Here is a 19820-nt window from a genome sequence, read left to right as displayed (position 1 = left end):
CAAACGTCTTGTTTCTTTGTAGAACTGGCTGTATAGGCAATGGCCATTGCCTCCCCCTTTATGGATCTTAGATTCGCTGTTAGTAAAATGGGTGTGGTCAGCCAACAAGTGATATATGATCTGCTAATTTGAGGGAGTCAGGTTTGTTACCTGTTTTCTCTCAGAAAAGACTATAGATGCTGCAGTTTGCTTTTTATTTCAGGCTCAAGTCAGCTAAAGGCACACAACAAAACAGGGCAGGAGGAGGCTCAGCTTCAAGAGAAGTGCAGGTGAAGTAAGGATGTGAGGAAACTGGCTTCTCAAGCATAAGTGGTGACATACTGCGGCCCCATGTTCCCAAAGTAGGAACGTTCCCACTCGCTCATGAGCTCGAAGTGCACGGGACGGTGACAGAAATTGCAGGCAGCTACAGACAAATCCTGGAGTGGCAGCCCCACTTCAGTCCAGGCTGCCAACAGCTTCTCTAAAGGTTGCAGGAAGGAGAAAGGAAAGAATGGGTTAGAAAGCTTTTCTAAATCCCCAGCTGTACCATGATACTGATTCCCTCAACCCTTTGAGGTTCTTTGGAGCTGGAAATAGTATCTCTTTGCTTGAGTGTTACCATCTGTGGCTACTGGATGTGTAAAAGATCGGGAAGCATTCCTTGACACAATTTGAAAACATATTTGCCTGGCCTGGTGTACTTGTACTATGGATGGACAAGTGAATCTGTCCTTGAAAACCAGCGTGGTGAGGAAGACTGTGTCATCAGTGCTATGCAAGGGAACCTAAGGAGGGGGTGTTCTGGGAGGTGTGGCAATTCAGAGGACCAGTTGTAGGAAGAACGTATTCTGTGCTCATACCCGTGGTGATCTCATCTCATGCTTTTAACTCTATCACATGCTGACCGTTTTGAAATCCTCATATCTACGCCAGACTTCTCTCTTGATATCCATTCTTGCCTATCAATGGCTTTCCTATATATCTAGCTGAACACAGGCACAACTGAGCTACGCATGTCTCTACCCTCCAAACCTGCTTTACTTTAAGCCTTCTTCGTATCAGTTGATGACAATTCAAGTTGTTCAGTCCAAAAATGCTAGAACCATCTTTATTTTTCACTTTCTCTCTTACCCACATATTAGCAAATACCATTGGCTCTGCTTTCAAAATAGGACGACTTATGATCACCTCCATCACTATGATCAGATCTGAGCTACCATTGCTTCTCACCTAGAATATTGCAACAACCCCCTGTTGTGTCTGCCTGTCAACTCTTGTTCCCTTTCATTGTGTTCTCAACATAGAAGTCAGCAGTTCTGTTAAAACCTGAGTTAGATGTCAGTCTTCTGTTAATATCCTTCCAAAGATTTTCAGCAAAAGCAAAAATCGTTCCAGCAGTTTATGGTTACTCTCCATAATCTGACTCCACATTGCCTCAGTCTGCTCAATTTTTCTGTCATCTAGTTCTTCACATTACTCAATGTACACTCATTATATCTCAAATCTAAAAGGAATGCAGAGGCTTCCCTGCCTTAGGCTGTTCCTGCTACCTGGGATTCCCTTCCCTTAGATACCTGCCTAACTAACTCCTTTACCTTCACCAGGTCTTTGCTCAAGTGTCACCTCAATGAGTCTCTATACTAGAAACTCTAATATTATAGCCTTCCAAATTAACCCCAGTCTCTAGCACTTACTGCCTGTTTATCCTGTTAAAAAAATGTTTTAAAACATAGAACTTAAAATTATTATGTTATCTGCTATTATTTGGATATGTTTTTATTGTGCTCCACACTCAAAAGTTTCATGCGTTTGTAACTTAGGCCTCCATGTGGTGAAGTGAGAGATGATGGAACCTTTCTGGGCGGGGCCCAGTGGGAGAGCCTTAGGTCATTGGATATGATCCTCTCAGAAAGAAGTACTGGTCTCCTGAAGTGACTACTCAAAAGAATAAATTATGAAGCTCAAACCTGATCTCTGAATCAATCAGTCTCTCTCTCTCTCTCTCTCTCTCTCTCTCTTTCTGTCTCTCTGTGTATTTTGAGATGTGTTCATTTCTTCCCACCATTGTAATCCACCATTACAATTTGCCAAATAAATTTCTTTCACTTACAATGCTAGTCTGTTTCAGATATTTCATTAAAGCAGTGAAAAGCGAATACATTTATGAATCTGCTTTTTAAAAAATACTTTTGAGTTTTCGATTGACCTGCCCCTTGCAGTACAAGCTTCAGTGGGTAGATTTTGTGTCTTCTTGTCAGTTTATTCCTGGATCCCCAGCACCTAGAACAATGTCTAGCATTTAGCATGTTCTTGATAGGTATTTGTTTAAATAATCAAAATCTGCCCGAGTTCAGTTGAGATGAAGGGAATTAAGCCAGAGGAAGAGGTGAGAGAGGCTGTGTTGTCAACACATGCCTTCTGCTTGCTTGTCTATATGTCATTCCTCATGGGGTTCCCTTATTCTGGAATGACTTTCCTGATTATCCATGTAAAAGGGCTTCCCCACCCATAAAGCCTCTGCAATTCAGACTTTCCATCCTTTCTAGCCATAAGTGAATACCCTCTTTGTAATTTTGTAACACTACAGAGACTACCCGCATATCTCATCTGTGGGTCTGCAGTGAGCACCTGCTCTGTTCCTAGACCTGGGCTGAAAACTACATGCAAGAAGAATCCAGTACACTTTAGGTGAATGATTAACGACTCAGTTCCATACATCTCTCAGTCCAACTCCTGCCTTGAGCTATCTTTTTAGATTCATGCATTAACACTCTTCTTCCCCACTGTTTATCCCTGCATTCTAGTAATACCTGCTTATTGTTACAATAACCCCAAACTGCTTCTTAACTCCCTTTCTTGCCTTCCATCATGCTCTTGCCTCTACTAAGAATACCTCTTCCCCACCACTTCTTCTCATGGGTCAATATCACTCACATTGCAGGACAAAGCTGAAGTTACACCTCAAGCATGGTGCCTGTCTAGTATCCTGCCAGAACTTCCTCTCTGCTCTACAACTCCCCTGTGCCCTGTCTTTGTTTAGTCTTGATAACTGCTTCACATCTTTATGTCTACCATGTTCTCCTCAACCAAACAGAAGACCTACAAATCTAAGATCTGTTTCTCACTGATTTGTGACCCCAATTTTTTCAAGACTGACATGCAGTAGGTGTTCTGGAAATATATATAAATTGAATGAGATCTGTTCTTCAGATCCTGGGATGAGGTTGGGGAAGTATGTGGACCCCCATGTTGAGGACTTACCCACAAAATCTTCCATCATTTGAGGGCTATGGTGTGGAGAGGGTGCCAGACGAAGTAGTTCCTCACCCCGGGGGACAGTGGGGTAGTTGATGGCCTGCACATAGATGCCATGCTTGGAGAGCAGGAGATCACAGATCTTGCTGTTGAGTGCGGCATCACCCACCTGGGATCCAGAGAAAGACTGTTAGTATCTGCCAACCTCTCCTCATCATCCCTAGCTCCATTGGATGTGTAAAGGGAACCAGATCAAGGAACAACATTGAATCTGGGGACATATTATTCATAAGACACTTAGTGACAGTTTCAGAATTTCTGCAGAGAAGAAGTCCAGAGCTAGCAGTAGGTTTGAAGGGAGTAAGGGTGGAGGTGATATTATGGATTTTGTTTTGACACTTTCCAGAGTGTGATTTTATTTAGCTAGTAGGTTAATGTGGGGCACTTCTAAGGTGAAAGACATATTTCTCGGGTTACTTCTGGTTGTTATCATTGTGTTGGTTCAAATAACAGATATTATAAAATTCAGTCTCTCAGGGGGCCATTGGGTTAGCCTCAGGGTCAGTGGCAACAGTCAGCCTTCCATGTTTCTTGGTTTTGTGTCCCTGGATTCAATCAACTGCAGATCAGAAATATTTTTTAAATGCATTTGTACTGAATAATCCATAAACAATATATCAACTATTTGCATGGCTTTGACATTGTATTAGGCATTATAAATCATCTAGAGATGATTTAAAGTATACAGGAGGATGTGTGTAGATTATATAAAAATATAATGCCATTTATATATGGACTTGAGCATCCTTGGGACATGGTATCCCTTGGATACTGAGGTATGACTATCTCTTTTTCATCCATAAAATTATTACCATAAATATCTTTCTCAAATACTATTTACTAATTCACACAAATAGATGTCATTTAACAATTTGGTTCCTTTAATTCATTTTATACAATGACTTTACATACACATATGCACACACAAATATATGTATATACATATGTGCCTGAAACAAATTTATCAAAAAATGATACCCTTACAATGTATGATATACTCCAACACTTTGTATACTATCTTTCAAAAAAATTATTTGAGAGAGTTCCCATCCACTAGTCATTGCTCAAAAGCACAAAATGGCTGGGACTGTGTAGGACCAATGTCAGGAGACAGGAGTGCAATCTTGGTCTCCTATGTGGATGGCAACCCAGTTACTTGAGTTCCCGGGAATCTGCATTAGCAGGAAGCTGGAGTCAGGAATCAGAAGTCAGGACCAGTAATTGAACCCAGCCACTCTGATGTGGGATATGGACATCTTAACTGCCAAGTCAAATGCTGACACCCATATTTTTTTAAGTATTAGTCATAATCTACTAAAATGCTTTTTTTGACACACTGATGATTCCAAGCCATACTGTGAAAAATACTGAATTACAGGCTGTGAGTACTCAGCATAATAAGGGTCTGGGTGCAGTCTGATGAATTGTGATAAGTTGCATAATAATAATAATAATTAACCAAAATGGCTGATTCTTAAAAAAGGAAAATAAAGGTGGCAATAAGGAGTGTCATTAACAAAAAAAAGCTAAAAGTTTATAGCAGCAGCTATCAGTTTATCAGTTTGCTGGATACGGGAAGGATTCCAGAAGAGAGACATAGGGAGGATAGTGGGCAGGATGAGGCTCTCACCCGGATGGGAATGATGTGACTGGGACAGGGGATGACAGGAAGGCCCCTGTCCATTAGTAGCTGGCGCATATGCTTGACATTACGCTGGTGGGCCCGCCTTAGGGCCTGGCCCTCCTCTCCCTTGAGCAGCCGCACAGATTCCAGGGCCCCAGAGAGCACCATGGGGGGCAGTGAAGTAGTGAAGATGAAGCCTGCAGCATAGGAGCGCACCGTGTCCACCAAGTCACGGGTGCTGGCGATGTAGCCACCCACACAACCAAAGGCCTTGCCTGGAAACAGAAAAGAACAAAACCCAAGATTAGTCCTCAGAAGAACAAATTCTTGCTCCCAGGTAACACAAGGAGTTGCATCAGAGACCAGAGTTCCCTACTTCCTTCTCCAACCTTCTTCATCTCTTGTCCATGACAAGGCAGACAGGGCTGATAATTCTGCTGCCTTGTGATAGGGCTTTCTAATCCTGCCACGTGCAATGACTTGATAGGCAAGAGCTGGGTGGAGACCTTTAGCTGGTTAAGGCCAGGCAAGGAGCTACAATGAAACTTGGGGCTAGGATGGCGGAAAGGTTTGGAAACAACTCTCCACTTAGGTTTAACCTGGCTGTTTGGCCCAGTTCCAAGGTCCTTTCGGTTCCCCCACCCCTCTGCTGCCCCAGATTTTCTCAGCAGCTTTGCAGTGGGATGGAAGTAAAGCGAAGGAATCTGGAACAGTCACACAGGGTTATAGATTCTACCCAAACAGCTCCTGCAGCTTTGGGAAAAAGAAAAGGTTCTTGCAAGGATCTCTCTGGATTTTTTTCTGAGGGTGGTCCAAGGCATTCACTCACCAAGAGTTCCAGAAATGATGTCAATCTTATGCATAATTCCATCACGCTCCCCAATCCCAGCACCCCGGGATCCATACAGTCCTACAGCATGGACTTCATCCACAAAGGTCAGGGCACCATGTTCATGGGCTATATCACATAGCTCCTCCAGGGGACAGATGGCACCTGAACAAAGCCAGAGGGATGGATAAGTGGCCGTAACACTCCCCCAGACCTATCTCCAATGTAGCATTTCCCATGCGTACCTGCTTTGGCTTGGAAAAGGGTGTTGTAGAGAGGAGGGTGTCCACCTTCCCCTCAGCTGAGACTATTTGAAACCTTGATGTATGTATGGACTTCCTGCACTCACCCCACCCCAAGTTCTTTGTGTGTGTTTTCCCCAACCTTGGATCAGGACTTGGCTGTCTTTATACTTTTGCTTTATTTTGATGATGTTTATGTTCTGCTGTTTTTCTGGTCTCTCTGCCTTGTGTGTGTGTGTGTTTGTGTGTGTGTCTGTGTTTTTTCTTGAACTTCTGTGCTCTTTCATCTAGGGTTGGCATTATCCCATATGATTTTTTTTTGCCAGCTTAATTCATGTAGATGTCACCTTGGCCAGCTGCTGTTAACAGCATTGCCAATATCATTTTTCTTGCCCCCCTTCTATTTCTTGTGCCTGTTTCCATAATTTTTTCTATGTCTCTATTTTTCTATCAGACTTTTTTTTCTTCTTTTACCTTCTTACCTCTTTGTCATCTTTACTTCTCCCCCTTTTTCACTTTCCTCCTTTACTTTTCTCTTCCCTCCACCTGTTGCCTTCCCTTCTTTTCCCTTCCTTTCCTCCCTGCCCTGTCTTCTCTCCCACTGTGTCCTTTTGCCGATATTGATGACTATCTCAGCTCCAGAACATCTTTCTCTGTGCCCTTGTGTCTATTTCTATATTTTGTTGTGATTTCGGTTCTATGTTTTCTGTCTCTATGTGAATGCATTTTCCTCTTGTTTCTATCAGTGATGTTTACAAAAGGCTCCCCCTTTTATGCTCAATCTCAATCTATCAAATGAAGGAAAATTAGAAGTAATCTCTATATTTCCTTCCATTTTGTATTCAGGTTTTCCATTTTTCCATGTTTTCCACATATTTTCTATGTTGACAGTCATTTATAAGATCATCAAATAGCTGTGAATCTCATGCATATAGACCTTGTGACCATTCTGAATATATAAGAGCACACATATTGTACCATTCCTTATCCCTGTGTACTCCTGGGAACTACTGAAGTACAAGGAGTTGGAATACGAAAGAAATATGTTCATGGGGAAACAGGGGCTCTAGAACAGGAATAAAGAATGCACATAACTGATTAGACAACAAAATGGGAGCCACCTACAGGCCATGGGTTCTGAAACAAGACATTGTGAGGATTCAAGTGTCTTTTCAATGGGAGGAAATCAGCTCCTAAACATTGACAGTATAGACATTTTCTACTTTTTTTTTTTAAAAAGAAATCATTTACTTGCAAATGTAAGGAAGTAAAATGTTCCCAATGTGATTGGCATTTGAGGAAAAATGAAGTTGAATAGTCTTAGTGTTATAACTATATAAAAAGGATGGTTTTACTTTATGATGTTGGAGAAACATAGAAGCGAAATGATAGTCATTTTTCACGTATCTTCTGGTTCTCACAGATGTTCTATCATTATTACTTTCATCTTTCAAATAGGGTAACTGAGACACACAGCAATTAAGAAAGTTAACCAAGATAGTACATGTCATGGTGGGATTTGAACATGGATAATCCAGTGCCAGAACCCTGTGCATTGATGCTAATAGTACTTTAGTTAAAGCAGGGGAAGGCTATGGACTTCTCTGTTTTCAGTTGGAAAAATGGCAAGTGGTAATCAAATCAACAGGCCTTCCTTTTAAAAAAATCCAGAAGGGGATGCTTAAAACATGATTTCTGCTCAATAGAGTCAGCAACTGAAAGCTTTGGGATTGTTTTAGTTGGAAAAAGAAAGGTGGTAGGAGAGTAAAGCTCATGTTTTCTCTATTGAAGCACAATAAATGGAATGGCTTCCATCACGTCTGGTTCTTATAAGTAGATATTTTACCTTGAGAAAGTTGAAGGTGGCAGATCTAAACAGTAAACCAAGGTCATCTAGGCAGTAAATGTCAAAGGCAGGATTTTAATTGAAGTCTGCCTCATTTGAAAACCTGTTTTGATTCCACTGTTTCATAATGGACCTTGAAAAATCCTAGGTAATTGTTTGTGAAATTATGCTTTGTAGAAAGCAGATACTGATATGATTAACTTGCACATAATTTCTAATGGAGAGAGTATTGTGCAAGAAATTGGAGTTATGGTTTATAGGATATAGGATATTTACCTATAAGGTAAACATAATAAGTGCTTCTATTCCTTGGCATTTTTTACCTGTATAACCTTGGGCAACTTATTTTACTTGTACATGTTTCAGTTTTCTCATATAAAAGTAAAAATAATGGCACCTAACTCATAGAAGATTAAGTAAGTTAAGCACATGTAAGATTCTAATAATCATGCTTAGAACATAAAATACTCTATGAATGTTAGCTGTCATCACCCACCATTGTATTTTTTCTGAGACCAATACTAGCAAGCATACCCTTATACATACCATCCATAGAGTGAACAGTCTCAAAGGCCACAATTTTAGGTGTCTTGGGATTGGATTTCTCTAGAAGTTTCTTCAGGTGGTCAGGGTCATTGTGCCTGAAGACAAACTTGGCTGCTCCACTGTTACGGATACCTTGGATCATGGAAGCATGGTTGCCTGCGTCTGAGTAAATCTCACACCCTGAAGAACCAGATAGACAATCCTTAAACTGCTGTCCTAGTCTTCCCATGTCAACCTTCAGTTTGACCTGAAAGGGGAAGAAGGACAACCCTCTCTTCCCTTTGAAGACTCAGCTCTGCTTCCTTTCCTTCCAGAAGATTTTGTAATGCCCCTTCCTCTCTTGAAAGACTGAATTTGCCAAAAAATTCTTATCTCCCTGCCTCCCAGTCATTTCTAACACACCAATCTGGCCTCGTGGCTATCTTGTAGCAGAGGAAAACTTACTTCTCAGGACTCTTTAAACTTTCTTGTTACCTTTCCCTGACGTGTAAGATCAAGGCTTGGAAAGAGATCTATCCTACAGTATGCTTGCTGATGCACACTGATTCTTCTCGATCTGGATCAGAGCCTACCTTTTCCAGATTCACACATTTGCTGATAGTTAGAGATGTGGATACTCATCAGGATTTCATTTTATAATACTAAGATTGTAGCATGTAAAACAGGAAGGGAAGTTAGTAAATGTGAGAGCCAGCCCCTTTATTGTCCAGGTGAAAAATTTAAGGTCTACAGAGAAGTGTTTTCTCTAGAAACTAAGGAATGTAGGAATTTCTACTAAGCTGGAAAACAGATGGGGAGTGATAGATTGGTAGAGACAATTGATTGCTGGTCCCCAATACTTCACTGACATCGAAGAACTGGTCTTTCATAAGAGTGATATTAAATTGAGAAAATGAGCCCTGGCTTCTCAAAGGAAGAAACATTCTTTTTAAAACTCTGTCTCTGGAACTTAGAATATGGCATAGTATATGCTAAGTAAACATTTTTGAATGCATAGATGAATAAACAAGCAGTGTATAAGTGAGTGAATCAGTATGTTAATGATTATATTATTACATGAGTAAGAGGAGTACTATCAAGAGATAAGGCTGAAGAGATATATAGAATCCATATTTACGAGAGTTGTAGAAACCATGAGAAGGAATCTGCATTCCAGTGCTGTGGACAGTGCAGGCCCATTAGAGTTTTTACCAGGGGAATGATGTAGATAGATTTACATCTATATTTTTAAAGCATCATTCTGACTGCCAGGGAAAATAGATTCTAGGAAGGCAAAGGTAAAAATCAAGAAAATGATGCTTGCCTAGGCAAAGATGCTGTCGGTAGAGATGCAAAGAAGTTCAGTTGCAATGGCTAAGGGAGTATTGATTGAACAAAATCCCAAAGTTGTGGAGTTTAGATTGGAATTACAAGTGACCTTGCAAAAATTTTCCAAGAAATAGGAGTGGTATCTACTATGTACTGAAGAATCAAGAGGAAGTAGCTGTCTTTCACAAGCAGTTTGCCTGTTGTAAGGAGGAGAGAGGGCAGTAGCTAAAAGGTGATAAGGGATCGAGACAATGGCTTTGAATATACATGAGATTAAAATATATTTAAAGATATGGTGAAGCTGAAGATATAGGGTAGAGCTAGTAGGCTGTGTTCCTAAGAAGGGAAGAGGGAAATGGGACACTGAACTCCAAGTGAAAAGCTGTTTGACAGGAAAAGGGGAACTTCTTCCATGTAACAAGAGAAAAGGAGTAAGGAACAGATGGGATTTTTGTGAGTGATTAGGTTTGTTGCAGCTGTGAGTTGAGGACATTACAATTAGGAATCTTCAATTTTCAGAATGAGGTGATGTATTCTGTGGATGAGGAGAGCAGCATAAGAAGGCTGAAGACAAAGATTTTGGGCAAAACTTTCCAGCATGCTTGAGAGCTTGGGGACTTGGAGAGCTGAAACAATATTATTGGAGAGCATAGAGTCCAGTAGAGGCTAGGGACTTTAAATCTTTACTAGCTCTTCTCTGAGCAATTGTATGAGCCCCAGATGGCTAGGAAAGATGGAGATATGCCATTAGGAGTTGGGACTGTAATGAAAAGATGACAAAGCAACTGAGGTGAGGACATCTCTAGCTATGGGTAGAGAATGGTTGAGGGAAGATGGGATCAACTATGCGGATGAAGGTGTTGGCTTAGGGTAGGGTAGATCTTGTTTTTCATTGTAGAGGGAGAAAATGTGGAAGAGTCAATGATTAATCAAATAAGTTCACAGGATTGTTGGCGATAGATACAGTTTCTTTCTGGTAACTTGTTTATGAAATAGGATATGAGGCTATTGGCAGAGAGTGAAGGAGGAGGTAGTTGAAAATTTTAGAAGAGGGAAGTTTAAAAAAAGCTTCAGTGAAGATATAAAAGGGCTTTTGATAAGTTGGGAAGTGATGAATTTATGGTGTTAGCATTCTGTGAAGGTGGGTGATATTGCCCAGTAGTGGGCCTCAGCTTAGGCTCATAAGGCCGGAAAACAGGAGATGTCATCATCCAGTGCTGAGCATAAGAAAGAGGAACAATGGGAGCAAGTGAGCTCAGAGGAAAGGAGCAATAGTGACAGTGAGACTGGATGCTTTGTTGCAACATACTATCCCTGAACAAAGACCAGGCCTCAGGCTTACCTGGCAGGATCTTAGCCAAGGTGAAAAGAGTTGAGTCATTGGCTACAAAGCAGGAAGAGAAGAGCAGAGCTGAGTCCTTCTGGTGCAGCTCAGCCAGCTCCTGCTCAAGCTCCACATGGAACCTACTGGTGCCTGAGATGTTACGGGTTCCACCAGCTCCAGCTCCATGACGATGCAGGGTATCCCTGGCCAAGAAAAAAACAGAAGTGTAAAAAAGAAAGAGAATAATAATAATAACAAAAACACCTGGTCAGAATCTGAATAACAGGGTACTTTACCATTCCTTCTAAAGGTTAATGTTGACCTAGTAAATGCTCTGTTGTATCCTATGTGGCAAAGTAGAGGGAAGGATGAGAAAAAGAGGAATATATGAACCTTCCTTTTAAGTCTTGGGGTACTCAGAAATGGAAGAAGAATCTAGTTGAACCTGAGCAGCTTGGAAGACCTAGAGGAAGTCACACACCATCTCCAGCAATAACTATTCTCCAGTAGGTAAAGAGCTCATGCAGAGTGCTCCATGCTTGGCTTCCCATTCTTCATAGCACTGGACACTCAAGGCTTTAGAAAGCATGTTTAACTGTACTAGTTCATATGTAAGGATTAAACAAGCTTCAAGATCTTAGGCAAAATGGGTGACAAAAGAACCCATATTTCCAAAGCAAACTATGCTTTTTTCTTCCATGTGTGTCTTCAAGTCTTTTCTGGATGTGACCCCATGGCTCATGGCCCAGACGCTATTACTCACTGTGTTGCCTGCAAGACTCGAGGATGCCGGCTCATGCCCAGGTAGTCATTACTGCACCAGACAGACACATCCTTGGAGGCCACAGACTCTTCAGAAAAGTGTTGAGCAAATGGGTAGGCATCAGCCCAGCGGTTCACAGTCTTGAACACACGATAGGTGTGGTCTTGTTTCTTTTCCATGATCTTATCCCTGAAAAACTGGTCATAACCAAAGGCTTCATTTCCTGTAGGAGATGAGGATGAAGAAAATCCATTTCAAATCTCTTTCTAGCTAATGCATATTGTATCCATGCTGTTGAGTTTTGAGTTATCTAGTGTAATAAATATATACATGTATTTACTCTGTCATTGACCATATTTAGTTTACGATGCTTCACTCAGCCATCACTGCTCACTCATTCATTTGCTAGTAATTCATGCACATAGTCATGCAGACTTCCTATGCTTGGGATGACCGTATCCCTATTCCCCAGGTTAACATGTAAGCATTCTTACTAGAATTACTACTTTCATCTCTAATTTATAAACCTAGTTGTGTTAGTTGTATGACTTTGAGCAAGTCACAAATCCCCTCTTAGTTTTAGTCTCCTCATCTGTTGAATGGGGCTCAATACCTTCTTTGCAGTTGTGAGCATCTGCAAGCAGCACATAATATACCCAAGCACAATAACTCTAACTGGAAAGTTCGGTTACTACCCTCATTTTATAAAAGAGGTAACTAAGCCAAAAGGAGAGCAAATAATTTGACCAATGCCATACATCAGGAAAATGTCCACCAAGTGACTTGGAGCTGATTCCTTTAACCTATTACATTACCTATTATGGTAATGCTATTTTCAGGATAAATTAAAATATATTCCAAAGGGTTTGTTAAATTCTAGGACTTCACACATGAGACGTCATTGTTGCAGACAGCAACTTATATGGCTGTTGGTGCTGTAAATTTGTAACATCCTCAGTTTGTAAATATGTATTTGTTGAAAACTATTTTTGCAATAATTATTTTTGGCAAAATAAAGCTAATTTTATTATAAAATGGATATAAACACATATAAGAAAGGCAAAAAAGCTTTCTGCTTTTGAAGGAAGCATGGAGAAGAAATAATCAGAGTAAACCTTATACTAATTGAGGCCTAATAACAAGCTAGAAACAGCCCCATAAACATAATTGTAATTTTTTATGACACCCTCTTGAGGTAGAGATTTTAAAACCATGGAGGGAAAGTGGCTTCCCTGCCAAAGCACACATATCCAGCAAGTGCAAGCACTAAAATTTCAACTCAGTTTCAAAGCTCTTCCCTACCTTTTCCTCTATTCTGCTAGATGCCTTTCAGTGTTCCTTCCTTATTCCAATCAGCCCCTTTATTGCAACTTCAGAAGACTCACCAGTCATGTTGTTTTTAATCAAGTGTGTAACCTTCCCTGAAATCTGCTCTGGCTCCTGGGGACTGGAGAATTGCTTCCTCGGGCTGGTTGAGGCCAAGAAATAAGGCAGGTCTGAGAGGAAGTGTGGAATTTATTCGCCATGGATAGGGAGAAAAAGAAACAAATATTGCTCTGCTTAAGCTCAACGTAATATATGAAAATTCAAGTTTATAAAGTCACAAAGCTTGTTACAAAGAGGAGAAATCTGCAAAGAGAAGTCCTACTCATTTCCCCAAGTGACAAATCCTGTTTTGTCAGGAAACATGACTTCACACTTCTCCCTTAGGTAAGGTAATGGGCAATTATCCTGGGTCCTGTACTTGGCAGGTAGGTACAAGGAAATAAACCTTTTTCTTCTTTTCCATACATTGTTAAATCTCTGTTTTAATTTTTTGCCATTAATAGCATCCCCAAAGAATCTATAAAAGATGTCAGTAGTCTAGCCATCTCTCAAGTGGTTGAATTAAATTGACCTGTGGTTTTCTGCTTTTCTAAGGGCTATATCTACCCCTGATGCTTGTTCTTTTGTATAAGTTGAGATTGCTATAAAATTGCTTAAATCTGGAAGCTGAACCTGTTGAGATCTATTTAGCCACCTGGAAGAGAGGAGGCAGACCTCTAGTGGGCTCAAAAGTTCCATCTGTGTGTCTGGAAGGATATACTTCAGCGCATAGTCTAAGCTGTTGCCTACAATGGCTTCCCTGGGAAAGAATGAACTTCCCATTATGGGATGTACACTAGCTGCTCTTGGACTAAACTAGTGTCAGACTAATGATAAAGTAAGTTCAAGCATTAAGAATAGAGATCGGGTAAGATGGAACTTGACTCCAACCTGTTTTGAAAGCTTTCACATCCTCTTGAACTTCTGGTGCTGCCTTCTGCACAATCTTGCTCTTCCCATCCTGAAGTTCTGACAACATGAAGGGACAGTGGCCTTTGGTCCAAGGTGGAGTGTCTGTGCAAAGATAAGAGGTTATTTGTGGGCACATTTCTAGTCATAAGCGTAGTTTAACTTCACTAGATCTACTGTATCCCAAAGCCTGATCTCAGGCTGTACGGAAGGCGCAGAGGATAAATGCATCTGGTCTCTAGGTTAGAGGGTTCTCCTAAGCTGGTTAGAATGACATACACTGAAAAAAAAAATGCTATGTAAAGGGTTAGAATGTGAGGGGAGATGGGCTTCTCAAAGAGGGAAGCGACATGACCCAGAAATGGAATTGAATAACTAGAAGTCTAGGACTTCACAGAGATACTTCTTAAGCTCTCTTTTGAATGAGAACTATGAGTTATTCTGGCACAGAATATGAAAGAGAATAGCTTGGCAAGAGCAAAGGTATGTATCTTGAAGCAACAGGGTCTACAGTCCATTCAGCCAATTTTAAGGAGTTTTAAGGGGATATGGGACTGAGGTTCTTTTAGAGATCCTGAAACAAGATAGACACTGGGTATATTTTAAGCTAATTTATTCTGCCTTAATACTTTTCTCATGAACCCTCTGAATTGTTAGGCAGTGGCACCCAGTATGATTCGAAACGTTAATTCCTGGGCCCATTCTCCCCTTTTTACCAGCAGCCTCATCTTACTTTCTCCAGCCTTGGTTTCCTTAAGGTGGATTTGAGAACATGTTGGTCCTTGAGTAGCCAAGATGGGGCAGCGTCCAGTACCAAACAGGAACTGATGATTCTTAGTCACCTTACGCAGGAAGCCTGTGGGACCCTGGGCAAGAACTGGGCAGCACCGAAGCAACACGGCTGCTGCCACCATCTTGAGCCCGAAGTCCTGTAGCAGATTAGAAGAGATGAGATTGGATTGTGAGAGCCTGGCCATAAGCAAAAGGTCATTCCCATGTTTGACCCTTTGTCCCTAGCTGCCCACCCACAACTTGCTGCCCTTAGACATGCCCTATAGTTCTTCATGAGAACTTATTTCCCAATGTTAAAACATAGCATTAGGGTATCAGAGAGAAAGAAATAGGAAACTGAGCATGAAGCAAAGGAGAGAGAGAAACAAATAGGAAACAGCATGAAGCAAAGGAGGGAAAGAAAGAGTTCCAGCTGAAGATCAGAAAACCTGGGTTCTTAGGCTCTGCCACTGACCCCATCTGTGATGGTGAGGCTCACCAAAGTGTTGTGTGTGGCAGGAGGAGAGGTGGCAAACACCAAGCCTTGAGGAGAAGAATCTATGAATATTGACCTCAACCAAGTGAAGGTTCAGCTTGCTAATACAAACAGATGCTGTAGGCCAGAACTCCTGAGGCTGATCCAAGGGTGTTTCCTAATCAAACCTGGCTAGAGAGAGAGAAGGAGCTTGAGACTATGGGGGGACAGCTTAAGGAGCTCTAGGAAACAAGAAAAAAGAGTAGGGCCCTAGGCCCTGCAGACTTTGTCCCCAGACCAGTATGTTAAGTTAAACCAAACTTATGGCTAGAAAGGTATTGACAACTAATCTCTTATCTTGGGTTTGCCTTTAGATTTGCTTCTGGCTTTGAATAAACACAGATAAAGAAGGAGGTGAAAGTAAGGCCCAAGGGAGCTGGAGGACAAGACACAAAAAAGTACTCTGTGGGTCACTGGAAGAAGTAAAGGAGACAAAGTGAATGAGGAGGAAATTAGGAGGAGAGAAACCAGATTTCACATAGATGCTCAAGAAATATTTGTTGAATATAAGAGTAAATGAATGAATGAACAGGTTCTCTGGTGGAGAAGGCAGAGTTGGAAGAAAATAAGACAGAAAAGATTTTAAAAGGAGGAAATGTTTTGTGATGGTGCTGCTAGAATCAGAAAAACAAACTGAAGGAGAGAAAAAGATCAAAGAAGAGGGTAAGTACATAGGGCAGAGATGTGAACAGATGTGGAGAGAACTGACACAGAAAAACAAGAGGCCAATGGGAAATACAGACAGGTGGGAAAACAGACTGAGATAAGAGGAATAGGGTTGCAGACAGGCACACAAACAACTGCAGAGGGGGACATGGAGATCTAGGAGCCTGGAGGCTCCATAAACACTCATGAAACCAAGAGCAGAAGATGAGAGAATCCTGCAGGGATGGAGTCAGACCCAAAGATGAAGAAGAAATTCTTCAGAGGTTAGGAAGGGCTAAGCAACAGAGAAAAGTTAGGGGATAGAAAGTGAAGAGCATAAGGGAGTAGAGTACATGACAACATCAGAAGATAGATACTGAGAGGTGGTTAAAGGATAGAGAAGAGGGTTTGGAGGAGAGTGGGCTAAGAGGTACCAATAGAAAATCAGCTAGAGGAAACAAGAGGGAGAAAGATTTAAATAGAAAGGGCAAGTTGAAGAGCCAACTTGGGCGAAACAAGATAAGGCACAAGATAATAGGCATGATATGGGAGCATGTAAGAGGGTTAAGACCCTGGCACTGCCAAGAAGGCTAGCTGAGTAGATGCTAACAGCACCCACAGTGTATAAAGCCTTATGTTGGGAGTCACATGTGAGCAGGAGGAACTTGTGACCTTGCTTTCATATGGCAACTTCCTTCACCTCCTTCCCTTCTTGATCACATAGAGCAAGTCCTCTTGTGTCTCACAAAACAGTCTTCTTCCCATGTTCAATACCAGGGTGCCCCCCCAACTCTCACAGCATTTTACAGCAGCCAGGTTTAGTACATAAGCTGAAGGCATATGGGCCCTGAAATTCGCAAAGGTAAAAAGGTTGCTGGAAGGATTAAGTGAAATAACCCATATTAAATCTTTAGGAGAGTGTCTGGCACATAGTATGTTTTCAATAAGTTTTATTATTCCAACTCCCCCCAAACTCTAAGATCTTGAGCAAGTCATTTTCCTTCTCTGGGTCTTGGTTTTTATCAATTTTCAAATATAAGTATGCCTGGATTGGATCCAGTGGCTCCCTCACATCTGTAGTTATGAGGTTCCCACCCCTGCCAGCCTGTGAAGGCTGAAACACTTGAAGACGAGCCTGCAAGCCACAGATAAAGCTACCAGAGTTTATCTCCACTGGGGTCTGTCCACTCCCTAAGCTGAGACTAGGGTGTGGGAGAGAAGCAGAGCCCCTTCCTGGAATCATGTCTGAGCATCTGGCATGGGCTGGCCCTGGCTATTGGTGGTAAGAGAGGTGGATAGGCCAGAGACAGACTGGGAAAGCAGATGGCCAGCTTTCTGGCATCCTGTCCACTCCTTCCCTCCAAGTGCAACATCTACAACAATCATGACACCAACATCAGAAATTCCTCAAGATTGGAGGTGAATTCCAGTCCTTTCATATATAAAAACAAGAGTTTAATGTGTTCATCATCTCTAAGAGACTTTTGATCATGATATGTTCAAGGTCCTGGGAAATACAAACTGATTCTTGGAATTTGCTGGATTCTCAAGTTCTTTCAGGCACCAGTTCCAGTCTCTTATTCTGATATTCCTTTCCTAGAATTTGTCCTGCCTCACTCTGCCCAGCCCTCATTATGACCCACAAGCTCAAGTCAAGGTATCTTGGGATTTATTTCCATTCTATATTACTAGTTACCATGAGACTGGAGTGAGTAAATTGAATCAAGGAAGCATTTTAGATAATAGAGTATTAGGAGACAAGGTCTGGGATCAGATTAGTTGGGTTACAATCAGAACTAGCTCCACCACTCACTCATTTTGGGACCATAGAAAAGTGACTTCCCTGTTTTAATTCTTACATATATATAAAATGTAGATAATAACAAGGACTATCTACTTCACAGGAATGTTGTGAAGTTTCAGTTAGATAGTCCATATAATGAAGATTAACTGTCCCGGTGTAAATACTGAATAAGTGTTAGCTAGTGTTTTTATTTTCTCTATTTTCTATAAAGACACAGTCAATGCCATTCATATCAGGCCAGATCTAGAAAGCTACAGACCAGTTTCCTGTCTCAATCCTGTTGTAAGTTATTATGTAAATATACTGTGCTTGCCTTCTCTGGGTCTCAGTATCTCTGTAGACCTGGGATCAGATAATTCATAGATCTCATCTGATTTTCATAATCAAATATATACAGAGCCCTCACTGTGCCACAGGCTCTGTTGTAAACTTTTCACATGCTTCAACTTATTTGATCTTCATGACAGCCTTTTTATGAGAAAACTGAGGCCCCCAAATATTAAGTAGATTGACCAGGTCAAAGAGTTAACAATCAGGAAGAGAAGGGCTTGAACCTAGGCAGTGTCATTCCAGAGACCATTCATTAAACTACTATTGATCTGTGATTCAAATATTACTACACATTTTCTTGAGTAAAGATTTGATCCAAACCTTTATCTGCTGTAGTACATGAACCACAGACTCATTTCCAGGACATTTTCCTTTTGTGACCAATGTCTACTAAAAGAACAGATCAGACACCATTAAACAATCATCCATCATTCATTCAATCATTTGTTCATTCATTCCTCCATTTAACAACTAATGTGCCCACTGTGTAAAAGTCCTTGCTAAGGATCCTCTTAAAGCAATGCTTTCAGCCAAAGAAATGATGTTGAAATTTCACGTCAAATGACAGATCATTCATTATTCAAAGGCTTGCCATGTGTCTTTAAAGTCCTTACTCACATCAGTTTCCAATCTACAATTCCAGAGCTAGCCTCAACTCTAACAGATAGGCAAAACTACTCAGCACAGCATTGCTTACTCCTCTCCCTTTTGGACCCGATTTTTCAAGAATCAAGTAGATCTGGAGGGCAAGTGATCACTTTGTTTCAGGAATTGGATGTATCAGGCCTTACTTCCTTTTGAGCAACCACTACCCACCAAAGTGACAGATCATGAGGAAATAGGCAAAGGAAAAGTCAGGTAAGAAAGACATATTTAACTTTAAATACCTGGAATCAGAGGTTCTGAGAAACAGAAAAAACTTAGAACATCACAAAATAAAAATGAGTGAAGTGGAAGTCCTAGACCAAATTCCCCCTTTGAGAGCAAAGCTGAAGTTCACCCAGGGAATTGTGAGGATACAACTCTGTCGCGCTTCTGCACAGCGACACAACGTTCCTTTTCCACCTTCCCCTTACTTTTGTCAGTTATTCATTTCTTCCCCGAGTCTCCCAGGACTGGACTCTTTACCCCATTCCTGCTACATCCACTCAGTTTTTCCTCCCTATGTCTTGTCCCCTAGGTTCTGATCCTTTGAGCTCTGCTGTCAGCTGGACAAAGAAAAGGTGTCAAAGGGAGAAAGGTGAAAACTAACAAAACACAAAAAAGGGGAAAAGAAAAAAAAGGGGGGGGGGTGGGAAAACAGGGAATAGCAGGAAGAGAATTGAGGTCAGAAAAAAAAAACTCAGTATGACAGATTGTAACGGACAAGGGGAAAGTCCAATCTGGTCAGCACAGCGTCAGTACGGGCATCCCTGAGTGGGGCAGGCAGACACAACAGAGGGCACCAGCGGCTCTTACCTGTTGCCCTGCACTGAGGACGAACGAACCACGGGTGAGTGCTGTGGGCTAGGACCTGGCATTTATCCCTTCCCTGCCTCAGCTCCACCCACCCCGCCTTCTCTTGCCCTGTATTGGCCTGAAAGGTATCTCAGGCCTGTGCTAGAGATAAAACCCAGAGGAGCCCCCTCCCCTCTCCCTCTCTCAGCTCTGGCTTTTCCTTCTAGAGTAGTAAAATAACTTAA

At 41.4% G+C, this 19820-nt stretch overlaps 2 protein-coding genes across 5 annotated transcripts in view; one reads left to right on the top strand and one right to left on the bottom strand.

Moving 5' to 3' along the window:
* Window positions 1-182: 182 nt before the first annotated feature.
* Window positions 183-19711, bottom strand: ALAS2 (5'-aminolevulinate synthase 2). 4 transcript variants are annotated; one of them, XM_040997937.1, is made up of 11 exons: window positions 19597-19711; window positions 14787-14982; window positions 14036-14158; window positions 13165-13275; window positions 11780-12002; window positions 11035-11219; window positions 8385-8564; window positions 5751-5915; window positions 4928-5196; window positions 3244-3406; window positions 183-463 (listed from the first exon to the last, which is right to left on the bottom strand). In XM_040997937.1, exons 2-11 carry the CDS (start codon window positions 14965-14967, stop codon window positions 300-302), a joined length of 1764 nt encoding a protein of 587 aa, XP_040853871.1. In that variant the 5' UTR covers window positions 14968-14982; window positions 19597-19711; the 3' UTR covers window positions 183-299. The 4 variants fall into 4 exon arrangements, with proteins under 4 accessions (XP_040853871.1, XP_040853889.1, XP_040853898.1 ...); XM_040997955.1 differs by lacking the exon at window positions 5751-5915 and having other exon boundaries at window positions 19597-19697; XM_040997964.1 differs by lacking the exon at window positions 8385-8564 and having other exon boundaries at window positions 19597-19697.
* Window positions 17337-19820, top strand: part of LOC121168158 (protein FAM104A-like) — a 37783-nt gene continuing 35299 nt past the window's right edge. Inside the window, exon 1 of the mRNA XM_040997988.1 lies at window positions 17337-17423. Coding sequence (XP_040853922.1) covers window positions 17389-17423 — 35 coding nt within the window. The 5' untranslated portion in view covers window positions 17337-17388. The remainder of the gene's footprint in view (window positions 17424-19820) is intronic.

The sequence above is a fragment of the Ochotona curzoniae genome, unplaced genomic scaffold, assembly GCF_017591425.1.
Source record: "Ochotona curzoniae isolate NIBS_2020 unplaced genomic scaffold, NIBS_Ocur_1.0 contig_1274, whole genome shotgun sequence".
Lineage (NCBI taxonomy): Eukaryota > Metazoa > Chordata > Mammalia > Lagomorpha > Ochotonidae > Ochotona > Ochotona curzoniae.
This window is presented reverse-complemented; position numbering and strand designations above follow the sequence as displayed.

Bases quoted from the DNA above. Each gene is read 5' to 3' on its own strand.
- ALAS2 (XM_040997937.1), bottom strand. From the start codon at position 14,967: ATGGTGGCAGCAGCCGTGTTGCTTCGGTGCTGCCCAGTTCTTGCCCAG. The intron at 8,565-11,034 runs GTAAGCCTGAGG...CTGGTTCTTCAG, and splicing joins CTTGGCTAAGATCCTGCCAG to GGTGTGAGATTTACTCAGAC. The intron at 3,407-4,927 runs GTGAGAGCCTCA...TCTGGATCCCAG, and splicing joins GTCACATCATTCCCATCCGG to GTGGGTGATGCCGCACTCAA.